Consider the following 12,667-nt stretch of genomic DNA (forward strand, 5'->3'; position numbering starts at 1 on the left):
GTGCACAGCAGCTTTCACTCCCGTTTGCCTACTCTTCTGGCACGTGTGCCTTCAATACACAAAGATGATGTTAGGGTAGGTATTAAAGAAATGTACCTGGGAAACTGACCTGAATGGGTAATGTCAGCTGAGGGTGTTGCTATTCTGACAAAAGTGTATTTGAACTAAAAGACGCGCGCGCAAACACAGACACACAGACACACACACAAGCACAGGAGATGTATACCCACACGAAGGGGTACGCACAAAAGGGGCTGGAAGATGGCAATAATTTAGCATTAAAAATGATAAATGATTAAAAAAATGAGAGTGGCGGATAAACAGATACCATAGCGAGACACGACAATGCAGGTAGTGCACTCTTAATGCAGGTAAGAAAAGGAAAAAAACAAGAGTACAGACAGGTGTGTCTTTGCAGAAGCACTGACGCATGACAAGGTAACATTAATCCTCTCTTGCAGATGAGGTTTATTGAAAGGTTGCACGATCAGGACATAATTTTTACAAGGTTTTTGGCAAACAGCCTGTATAGTTGTACTTTAAAGCCACTATCGTGAACGATAAAATAGCTTCACCCAATTGGAGAGCTGTCAACCTATAGAGGAGCGTCTATACAAACGTAACTTCACGATTTTGGTGCATAGGCATTTTTTTAGGCAAAGTTCCGAGAACCGAACGAATTTATTTTTTTTTTGATTTGAACTAACGTTTTACATACTAAATTTACCAGTCATTAAAAATATGCACCCGACTAGATCGTTAAGTCCTTGTGAAAGAAGAAAACTTTGTATTGAAATCTTGGTCGGCCGGTTGCTGAACCCGCTCAGTCACACCCGAGTAGATTTTCGCTGCACGGTATGTTAATAATGTTTTGATGGCTGGCTGTCTACCAAGATGTACTTTAGCTACTGACTGAAACAAAAAAGACAAAGACTAGCAATCCCCTCATATGAACAGTCAGTCCCTGTGAGCCTGTCATTGAGGTTAGACGTGTCCTCGCTTACCATGGCTGACAGTAGCACAGCGGGTAGTAATACTGTCCTGTCTCCAGAGAAAATTACGTGAGTTGACATTTTGTCTTTGTAACACTCATTAAGAAAATGAAAACCTATTTGCTTTCTATTTAGTCGGGATCTTAGAACAAACGTACACTAAGCTCACACTCCTTCAAACCATATTGGTTTATTCGCTATATTCACATCTCCTAATGTTTTTAAATGTTTTAGTTTAGTTTCTATGCAAACGTGAAGTACTGCCACAAGAATATCAAATCAAATATATATGAGCGTTTATCCAGACTGATTTGTGTACAGACTTGGTATCATTTTCACTCACTAACTACTGCAAGACGAGGGCTTTGAAAAATGTGGCTGAGTATTTGCGCATATAAAGTGTCAGCGAACTCCAATGTCGAGATTGCACTTGAAAGCTTGTATGCTTATGTAGAGGCTTTAATAAATGCGAGGGCAGAAACACACAAAACACACACACAAACACACATTTTATGGAAAATTAAAAGGTGTTTTGAAATAAGTACAAAATAAATATAGATAAAATAACAACTGGATAACCACTGACAGTTGTCTTTACGTATGTCGGCAGGTTTTCAACAAAAAGAATTCTGACAACAAGAGAGAAGTGGCTCATCTTTGCGGTCATTATACTTTTTGTGGCCTTTCTGGTCTTCCTCGGACTTTTCATCGCCTTTTGCGTTAAATACAATAAAGTTAAAGGCAAGTAGCAAATCTGGGAAAATATGAAAATAAAATTTGTTTCTGCATCTCAGTTGAAATTAATTTATTCAGGACATGGTAGGCCATATGATGTTCTAATTATCTATTTTCAATTTTTGACTGTTTTAGTCCTTTTCCAGTTTATCTGTAAGGTCTTTAAATGTGCTCGTTGGCTTCAGTTGAATTTAATGAAACACGGTCTGTGGGTAGACTTTCAAAACATTCTTCTTCAAAGATGGCTCGTTTTGCCGATAAACTTCTCAAGATGAGATCTTGCCTGAGTAAATATCGCGAAGATTGTGCTTCATCAAATCCACCACAAGAGAACAAGCAAATTATGAGATCTTTTAAATTAACTGAAAGCATTTCATAGAATATATTTTTTAATACTAATCTCGTTAATTAAAAAATGTAAGTAACTCACAGTCCTCGAAAAAGGATGGCAATGATTACGAGCTACAGACTGGGACAGCAGTGGAATGTAATGGGATGTTAAGATACATTGTGCTTCGCATTGGTTAATTTGAGCGAAGGGGACAACGAACCTAGTTGACGTTGTCCAACAACATTGACGAAGTGGTAGTAGTGGTGGTGGTGGTGGGGGGGGGTGCTGTGGTGATGTTTCGCTTTTGTCTTTGTTTCAGCAGGTCCGTACACAAAACAGATTATTAATTTCTTTAGTGACTACTAAGCCCGTTATATGTACCTTATTTATTGAAGAGTACACTAATTCACGTCTGTGTCAATTCCAGAGTCAGCTACAGCTGCTGAAAGTGTCTGCCAGACGTTTGAGTGTCTGGATTCAGGTGAGTCGGAGTGGATAGACTTTTTGTCTTAGGAACAATTATTGCCTAAAATGCACAATATTTTAATAAACTTACTAACTGTTGTAAAGGAAGCAGATACATTCTCTAACTCTCTCACTCTTTCTCTTTCTCGCAAGCACACACAAACGCATGCACGCACGCTAGCTCTCTCTCTCTCTCTCACACACACACCTATAAACACGCAAAGACTCTTTGAAGTGCACACACGTCCCACAAATGATCCTCGCACATCGCAGTGCCTAGCTAACCGGCACATTTGTGTATTTCATTATTACCTACTATTCAAGAAACATATCGACAGCATTACACACACCTGCACACGCACACGTACACATACATTCTGTCAGTCTTTTCCTCTCTCTGAAAGACACAAACTCATATATATATATAGAGAGAGAGCAGTTGTCTTATGCTGCTGCACTAATAAAACTGTTGGTTTATTCATGCATCAAACATGCACTTTGACGCAGTTGCCTAAACATGGAGACTAATTGTTCCACGGACTTTGCACTTCAAAACAAACAAACAACGCGGAAAGATCTGCATTGTCAGAATTGTTTCTTTGTTGGTTTACTCTACTCACTACAAACTACGTTATAAACATTGTGCAGCTGCCTACATCGCCAAAAGCATTAACATCAGTGTGGATCCTTGTGAGGACTTCTACCAGTTCGCGTGCGGACGCTGGTTGGAGGACCACCAAATACCCGCAGACGATACTAGCGTCAATTCCTTTTCGATAATATCTGACGACATCAAACAAACTCTGAAAGGTCAGTCAGAAGTGAAAGCATAAAACCTTCCGCTCGTCTACAAACATTACTATGTTCTGAAAGATGTCAACGCGACCGACGCCATTATTGTACACAGATACCATTTCAAATGTTAGGGTCTCAGGTAGAGTTTAAAGCACAGTAAGATCAATGCTAGCAAAAATGTGTTACAGAACTTCTTATCCTTGATGACCCCCAGGCTCCAGAAGCAGTCAAGCAGGCACGAACATACTTCCGGTCCTGCATGGATGTTGGTGAGAAACCTGTCTTCTGGTGTCATTGGCATCTATATTCCGCTACATGTCACCTTTGGCTACACAACTTTGACTGACTTTTTTCCCCAGGGATAAAAACTTTTACCAAACTTAATGTTTACTGTACTTATTATCCCTATTGTCAAAGAAAAAGATTCGTCATCATAATCAATTAATTAATCAATAACTTAATCAATAGTGATGATGATTTACAAATAGATACCATAGACAAATTGGGCAAGAAGCCACTACTCGACCTACTCGATTTGAATGGAAGCGGCATCTACCCGACACTTCAACCATCCTGGACAGACACGGGTATGACTTTCTCGGACATTGTTGAGTACCTCACAAATTGGGGTGCCTTTGAATCTAACGCCTTAATCAACATGAGAGTCGACGTTGACGAGATGCAGTCAGACAGCAACATAATTCTGGTAACATGTCAAGAACCTTTTCTTTCAGAATACATCCCTTTCTCTTGTCTGCGTCTTGCCGTCTTTTCCTGTTTCGTGAAATTTCTTTGTTTTCTTTTTTTCATTATCGTTCTTATATCCTTTTACATAGATAAAAATAAACAAAAAGACACCTCCTGGTTTCAGTTCTCTCAGACTGATCTGATACTGCCGTCCCGAGACATGTATCTGGGAGAGAGAAACAGCAAAGCGATGACGCTCTTAGAAATCCTATATGGCGAGGTCCTGAAGGCGCTGGATGCAGACGCTACCACAGCTGCTCAAGATGCCAAAGACGTGGTGGACTTTGAGATTCAACTGGCCAAAGTAAGTGTCGGATCACTCAAGTGTCAGTGGTGATGTGGGGCTCATTAAGTATCTGATGTAGTCCTGTGGTTGTTTTTACTCTTTTTCAAAATATCTAATGCCATTATTGCCACTAGCTAATGTTACAAAACCAGAAAGGAGGCAAAGTGATTTGCATATAAAATGATTTGTAACTTGGGTTTAGTTGGATGAATAATTATTTTCTTGTGCATGGGTAACGTTCCGCGCAAGATGCTTTTTCATAAATCTGGAAAAATACCTGTCAACACAGATGTCAAAGTTAAGAGGGATACGCTTTTATTGTATTGTCACAGTGAGAAAGTTGCTCGTTTGACATCCTTGTCTAAAAGTGACCTTACAACTGCAGTGCATAGGTGTGTTCCTCCAGGACGAAAAATTTGTATTCACATAGATTTTGGTGAAATACTATTGTGGACTGAAGGTTACAAAGCTATGAGTATAAAGTGTATCCTACTACTACTACTTTAGAGGCTTGAAATTTTGGCCGATCTCAGTCCTAAACTGTCGTTGATTGTTGGCCAGTGCGTGTAGCATGAAGTCATTATGTTACTTCACCCAGATGTAATAATGATTTGATGTCACAACAAAGAATCTTAAAAAGTTCTGTTCTTTGAAACAGGCTCTTGATCCACCAGAGAAACTTCTCGACAGGGCCAACCAGTTGCGTAAAATGTCTCTGGCTAACTTGACGAAGACCTTTCCAGAGGTAATATAAGAACTTCTGTGCTCAGTCTTCTTTTTCTTTTTCTTCTTTTTCGTCTTATTTATCCTCGTCAGAGGTGTCCTCATATTGTAGCGTTTCTTTTCGCAGCCAGTTTTTTTCAATAGCTTCTAAATAACGATATATACAAATTATAGTTACATGTCTGAGTTTAATCCGTATGTCTGTGATCATCAACTTGTAATAATATTAACCACACCTTCTACTGCAGTTCGACTGGCTTCACTATTTGCGTCGTCAGTTCAACAAGACTGGCGAGATTTATAACATCACAATGAATGAGATGGTAGCCATCGATGCGTTCGACTATTACACCAAGCTCTTTGCCTTGGTCAATAAAACGTCTAGCAGGTGTGTATCTTGTCTCGTCATCTTTTGTTATCAAGTTATCGAAATATGTGAAACAAGTAACATTTTAAAGAAGTGCTCACCTAACAAACCAATTTCTTAATAACGAACCAGCATCTTACATTTTTTTAAAGTGTGTATGTTTAACGCTTTATGTTAAGTGCATCGAAACGAAGAGAATTGAAGTGATAGTGATTCTCACATTAATTTTATCTAGTGCTATAGCAATACAGAGATAAAATCAGAAACATGTTATGGTCGGATATAAGTTTTCAATTAAAGCAAATGCAAAAATGACGAATATTTAACTCCTATCCTAGACTGACAGACACATTGGTACAGGAGGTGACGTTTCTTGTCACATCACATCCTAAGAACCATGGACAGTTGTGTTCTGTTTTAGAAATTGTCTTCTTCTTCTTGGTGTTGTTGTAACAGGACTCTACTGAACTATGGTGTATGGCGTTACGTGTGGTCGGCTCTGCCGTATCTGGACAAAGAGTTGCGATTCTATCGAAGCTTCATTAAGGTGACGACACGTTTCTGTACTTGTCTACCTGCTCTTGCTTGCATGGCTTTCGGGGTTACTAGACGACAGATCACACAGGTGTTTGTACCATGGAACAATCACTTCCTATTTTGTTCCTTAAAGAATATTGAGAACTACAATAGCATCTTTTATGCAAGATCTTTTGACATAAACAGTTTTGATTCCTATCTTCAGGACATGGATCGCACAAGACCTTTGCCAGAACGCTGGGAAACTTGCGTAGAACGAACTGATGAATCCTTTCCCTACGCTGTAGGCAGACTGTATGTGGACAAAAGATTCTCTCAGGAAGATAAACAAAGGGTTAATGTTTGACTCTGCTACTGTATTTACTTAGTAGTCTAATGTGTACGTTTCTAATGCATTCGTTATTTAGTTTTTAAAAAGCAAAAATAATCACATAAAGATCAGTTTAAACGTTTTAAATAAAAGTGATAACATCATTAAACTTCTTACAACTGATTGTGAAAAATTCATTGGAATTTATCAAACATATTTCGAATAAGACCTTTATAATTGCTTTTGGCATGTAAATGTGCCTTGTGTCTGTTTCATTAAGTAAATATTAGTGAGATACTGCTGAGAGAGAGACAGAGAGTCTGAGAAAATGTATATGGGCACTTGTGTGTGTACTTACGTGGTGAACTCACTGCACAGATGGAAAAGATGATTGACAGTCTCATGAGGACTTTCAGAGAACTACTACAAGAAAACAGTTGGCTGACACAGCCTACGAGGGAAGCCGCCCTGAAAAAAGTTTGACCCTGCCTTGGCAAATTATTTTCATTTTGTTTGATGAATGTATTCTTAACTGTGATCAATGTGATGAATGTGATCAACTGACAGACTCTCGGAGAATATCGAAGTATGCGCAATCAGACATCAGTAATTATGTTAGGAGGACCTCGGACTTTGTGACAAAACTCTTTTCAAGACAACGTTTTCTTACACTAAACACGAGTCACACAAAGCTTGGCTTTATTTTATTATTGTTGGTGTAAAGCCATCCTCATTATCAACATCATCAATTTGTTTCGAAATATACTTTTTTAAAACCTGAGGACTTAATAACTAAAACTAGTTTTCAGCCTTTAATGTTAGAATATTTTAAATATGGAGAAGTATCCTACGTGAATGTAACGGCAGGTAAGAACGTCACTGAATAAGCAATTCTGACTTTTGTTACAGCTGAGCTTCATTACTAGGAAGATTGGCTATCCGGATCTCATTCTAAATGATACAGCTCTCAATGCCAAAAGTGATATGGTAACACCTGTCATGTAATCTTTTCTTAACCCACCAGTTATATGCATGCGTACTCATATCACCACGGAAGCTAATACATTGTTGTCAAACCTTTGCTAAAATGTTGAACTCATTTTATACTGCGTAGCTGTGGAACACAGCTGGTATGTTATTTAGATAAAAAAAATATTTTGGAAAACGCTGATGTGTTTTTGATAAGTATTTTGGGATATGTTATTGATTAATTAACTTAGTTTTGCTTTTTAAGGATTGCTTCATTTTTCCTTTAGTATGAAGTAGACCCACAAAACCTCTTTGAAACTGTCAATGACATAAAGAAGAAAAAATACCTCTGGGAGCTGAAGAACCTACATAAGCCAGTGGACAGAACTGAGTAACTAAGTGTTTTATTACATGAGCATGGATAGGTGTGTGTGTGTATATATATATATACTGAGACTTTTATTCTTTCTTGAAGAAAGCCTTGTATTGTCTCTGATAAAGCCATTGCAATGATAAGCGAATGTATAAAGTTTCACGTTTACTGCCATTATGCAACGAAGTGCTTTGAAAAATATATTACAAAGTTCAAGACTTCATTTTCAGATGGTTTGCGTCTGCATCTACTGTGAATGCTTACTACTATCCGCCATATAACGAAATAGGTAAGGCCCTGACAACAGTTGCTAGACAAATTTTATCAAAACCTATGACAATAGGTAAAACTTTGCCAATTAACTCTTTCTCGCTTTCTCTCTAGCGCACCCCATCACATCCACCACCACCCCCTCCACACACACACACAACTCACAATGATAGTCGTCAATCGCACAGTAGACTTATTATTCTTCCTCTGAAACCTCGTTCAGCTTTGGATGTCGAGAATCACATGGTGCTCATGTTTTCTCCATCTCTCTAACCTCAGTACGTGTGGACCACACAGCAGATTTCTTGCTGGTTTTTCCTTTGATCTCTTTCAGCTTTAGTTACCGAGTACCAACGATAAAAAAGACTTTTGCGTCAGTTTTATAATCTACATTTGTAAATATTCATAAAATGACAGATGGACGATGTTTACAGTTGACCTTTTTTATGCCTTCTAATAAAGACATGAATGTTATCTGTAGAGTTCAGCTAAGGAGAACCGATAAAGTTTGTTTCACTTTATTTTAAACGAAACCAGAACTCCATTTGTCTTCTTCGTTTCAAATACAATTTGAAAATGTGGTATTGTAAAGCAGCAAAAAAAAAAGAACCATTCTGCGTGACATAAAGTACCTGTCAAGAGCTTTATATCTGTGACTTGTGACAAAAACGAAAAATTTTTTACTTTCTATATTATTTTATAAATATAAAATTTGACGAATTTCATATTTACTCTTTTTTTCAGTGTTTCCAGCGGGAATTCTCAACCCACCATTTTACAGCAAAACGTTTTCCGAGTACGAAACATGCTAAACATTTCTTCTTACGTATATTCCCTTTGCATTTTTCAAAACATCTATCTTTTTTACGTAAACTGTCATATTGTTTAAATGCACTTCGGGGAAAATGACTACTAAAAGTTTTAATTTCATATATATATATATCTACTACGTACTCTCTAGGTTGTCGTGAATCAGTGTGAATCAGTCTGTCCGTGTTTCAGCGCCCACATCTACGGTAGTGTCGGAGTAATCATCGGTCATGAACTCACCCATGGCTTTGATACTACAGGTAACACGGAAAAAGCTAATTAAACTAGAAAAAGAGTTTCTAAATGGTTATTTAACTGTAATGCTTAGTAGCTCAGATAGGCCTGAGCGTCCATGTCATAGTTACAACGTCCTCCACAATGGAGGTTAGGATTGGATCGTCCAGTGCAATAAACACTAATGTATTTTCGCTGCGTCTAAGGAAGATAACACCAGGGTCCGTAGTTATGCAGCGAGGGTACAATCTTACCCTGGAGCGATATAGGAAGCTCAAGGAATGCCTTGAATGATGCTCTCCGTTTCATCTTTTGATCAGAGTGATAGAGTTTTCGTTCGCAACCTATGGGTTTTTCTTCTTCCTTTGACGCCTTAGAACTTCCTGGGCTGTTGACAGTAGCATCTCTTTTAAGTTTCCACAGTGCATTAAGCTCAGTACTTTGAATTTACCTCCAGCTGCCGTGACTTTAAAGATCTTCGCAACGTTTGTTTCTTGCTACCTCGAAACAGCTACTCGAAAAAACATTTCTGCACGCGCCACGTAGGCACACAAAAAGCCATCTGTCCATGGTCCAGTAGAAACAATGTAGATCGTCCTTAATCAGAGTAAACACTAAGCAATGTATGTAAGGGGCGGTGCTTCAGAGTGTTCTCCGGAAACCTTGGGATGGTGTAGTAATGTGGGAGGAGGTTCTGAAGGACGTTACTCATGCTGCTCAAGAAATGTCAGAGGTTTTCAAGACTTTCTGTCTTCTCACAGGGTACGCAGCCAATGGCCTGAGTCAGGCTGGCAGGGCAGGACAGATGCACACAGCTTTGTAACCTCAAAAACACACAGAAATGTCAAGTACACCCATAAAAATATAGCAGCCACCACCTCTTCTTCTGCTTCCTAATGAAAATCTGTAATCTCGCGAGACTATTTAGCATGCATGCCACACAATCAACTTTAACTACAATCAAGAATTTAAGTGAATCGTCGTTCATTTTCCACCAAATCATTAAAACATGTTGCAAAATCTTAAAATGTATACAAAGTAATAACTGTATTAAACAAAGGTGTTCCCTACAGGAAACCTAGGAGGATTATTAATAAACAATTTATTAATTACCTGCAACACTGAATCTTCCCTCAAATGCGATTGCACAATGACTAACTTGAGTACAACAGTTCATAGGTTCATATAACTATATGACAAACAATTATAACATTATACATATAAAAACATTATACCTGTAGACAATTATGACAAATAAAACACAAAATCTGTTATCCATTGAGAAGGGTTACTCTTGAGCTAAACGCACACACACACACACACACTCGTGTAAGGGTTACACCAGTCCTCCAAATGCTTTTTCACCCAGTCTTGATGAGCACTTTTAAAAACATGAACACTACAGCCTGCTATGAGTAAGTTCCTTTTTACTTCTGGAATCCTGCATTCAAACAAAATTAACCTTTCCCTCACTTTCTCCTTTTTGCTGTTCTGTCAAGACTATGTTTGTGACACTTTGACCTTTTTCTAATCAAATATAAACTTAATGATTACAGTGAAATCTTATCAACTGTTGTTTACACATTTGATTTACAGGTAGTACTTATGACGAGAAAGGTAACCTGCGACAGTGGTGGCAAGAGGACGATCTCAAGAACTTCCAAAGTCGAACTCAGTGCATGGTGGATCAGTACAGTCAGTTCGTGGACAAGGAGCTGAATATGACCGTAAGTAGTCGTGTGGGCTCGCCATAAAAAGTCATTTAGTCGATAAGATTTGAAACATTTACTAAATGTATTCTACTGAACAAGCTAAAAAGCGAGTATTTATTAAATATATTAAGGGCTACTGAAAATGAGATGATAATTCTACTGAAGATGACATCTACATTTATTGTCTTTAATCTTAAAAGTTCATTTTTCTAAAATAGTTTTACTTCTTGTTTCTTGTGTCAAAGAGTAAAGAAAGCAAGGTGTTCTTGCTTTTAAATAAACCTGTGGATAGAGTTAATAGGATCCTGCCATAGTATAAGCATAATGTTATTAAGGTTTGTATATGTGTACGTGTGTGTGTGGGTGTGTATTGGACATGGTGTAGGTGAACGGGCGGCTGACAATAGCAGAAAACATCGCAGACTGCGGAGGAGTTAAAGGGGCTTTCAGGGTAGGTTCTTCTATTCGTCAAGTAACAGTACATGTGAGTGTTTATGTGTGTGTGGGAGAAGGGGCTACTTCTGTGTATGGGGATGTTCTGAAATGTGAATTTCCAACACGTTTTCTATTTTTCAGGCATATCGCAGTGTTATCACAGAGAGAGGCCAAGAAGAGAAACAAGTACCCGACACTACCGTACACACAGAACCAGATCTTCTTTATCGGCTTTGCACAAGTCAGTGATATAAGCTGCCGTCGTCTTATCTTATTTTCTGTGAAAACACCTCATATGAGACAGCTCGACATTAGTAGACAGCCTCCTGGGCTACATTATTTACCTTTAGAAGTGAATTACTGACATTTAATTTCGTTTTCTTGTTTGGTTCAATTGTCAAACACGAAAAATAACTTCTGAAGTAGTCTTACGTTTGTGCCTGGCATAAGAAAATAAAAATGTCGTCTTTTCTTTGTGTCTCAGCTTTGGTGTAGTCGTTATCTGCCAAAGTCTCGTGCACTCCGGCTACAGACCGACTCTCACAGTCCAGATGTCTTCAGGTAAGGGTTCAACCTCTTGAAACAAATTCCTAATGTCACACTCCATGAGTTTTTCTGAAAAGATGGTAAATTTTACTGCAATAATAATAATAATAATAATAACAACAACCACAACCACCACCACCACACCACCACCACCACCACCACCACCACCACCACCACCACCAGCAGAAACTCAAATCTTTCTCTGTCAGCTTTGTCATCCTCACTCGTTTCTATCAGTCCTTTATTGAAAGTCTCATCATTTTCTCGTTCATCTCTTGGTTCGTTCCTCAGTCTGTCCTTAGCAAACAGGAATAGTATCGTTTCTCTTGTTAATATCAGTTCCAAGATCAGTGAAACCAGGCAAAGGGATTTGGCAGCTTCTTGTCATCAGCAGATCCTTAGTAAAGCATCCCGAACAAGTATAAAAGAGCGAGTGTGGCTGAAGCAGAGGTCCTTTACGCTTTGCTCCACCATACGGGACTCGTGACTGTGTTAAGTACAATATCGCGAAATTTGACATTATAACTGTCTGTCCACTCGTTCATCTGTCTGCTTGTCTTGTCTGTCTGTCTGTTATCTCATGATATGGCTCTTTCATGTGGGTGAACTCCTGTGTCACAGGGTTCTAGGCTCTTTTCAGAACAGTAAAGAGTTTGGAAAAGTCTTCAACTGTCCCGTGGGAACACCCATGAATCCACAGAAAAAGTGTGAGGTCTGGTAGAAGACAAGACAAAAAGGGAAAACCATCGACGGCAGCGATGACTCAGAGGACACTTTGTTTGATTGCATCTCTTCGCATTTTCCCATACTCTGCTGGTGAAATATTTTGGGAGCGCTTTAAAGTCGGGACTCTTTTAACACTGCTATTCATCGGATAAAATTATCCGTTTTCTGTTCTAATGTTAGTTATCATTATTATAAATTAACTGTATTTTTAATCTTTTATTGTACTCAGTAGATAAGTTTCTCAGTTAAGGCCTATTCTCACGCGGCAATATTCGGCACTTAGCGGGGTTAGCAGCCCCCTTTC

At 38.6% G+C, this 12,667-nt stretch overlaps 1 protein-coding gene across 1 annotated transcript in view; it reads left to right on the forward strand.

The window, feature by feature from the left end:
* Positions 1–727: 727 nt before the first annotated feature.
* The window catches only part of LOC112556402 (neprilysin-4-like), a 36,761-nt gene continuing 24,821 nt past the window's right edge, over positions 728–12,667 (forward strand). Inside the window, exons 1-8 of the mRNA XM_025225376.1 lie at positions 728–1,061; positions 1,603–1,733; positions 2,486–2,539; positions 3,172–3,333; positions 3,507–3,587; positions 3,807–4,024; positions 4,190–4,369; positions 5,010–5,096. Coding sequence (XP_025081161.1) covers positions 1,006–1,061; positions 1,603–1,733; positions 2,486–2,539; positions 3,172–3,333; positions 3,507–3,587; positions 3,807–4,024; positions 4,190–4,369; positions 5,010–5,096 — 969 coding nt within the window. The 5' untranslated portion in view covers positions 728–1,005. The remainder of the gene's footprint in view (positions 1,062–1,602; positions 1,734–2,485; positions 2,540–3,171; positions 3,334–3,506; positions 3,588–3,806; positions 4,025–4,189; positions 4,370–5,009; positions 5,097–12,667) is intronic.

Source organism: Pomacea canaliculata, linkage group LG2 (genome assembly GCF_003073045.1).
Source record: "Pomacea canaliculata isolate SZHN2017 linkage group LG2, ASM307304v1, whole genome shotgun sequence".
NCBI lineage: Eukaryota > Metazoa > Mollusca > Gastropoda > Architaenioglossa > Ampullariidae > Pomacea > Pomacea canaliculata.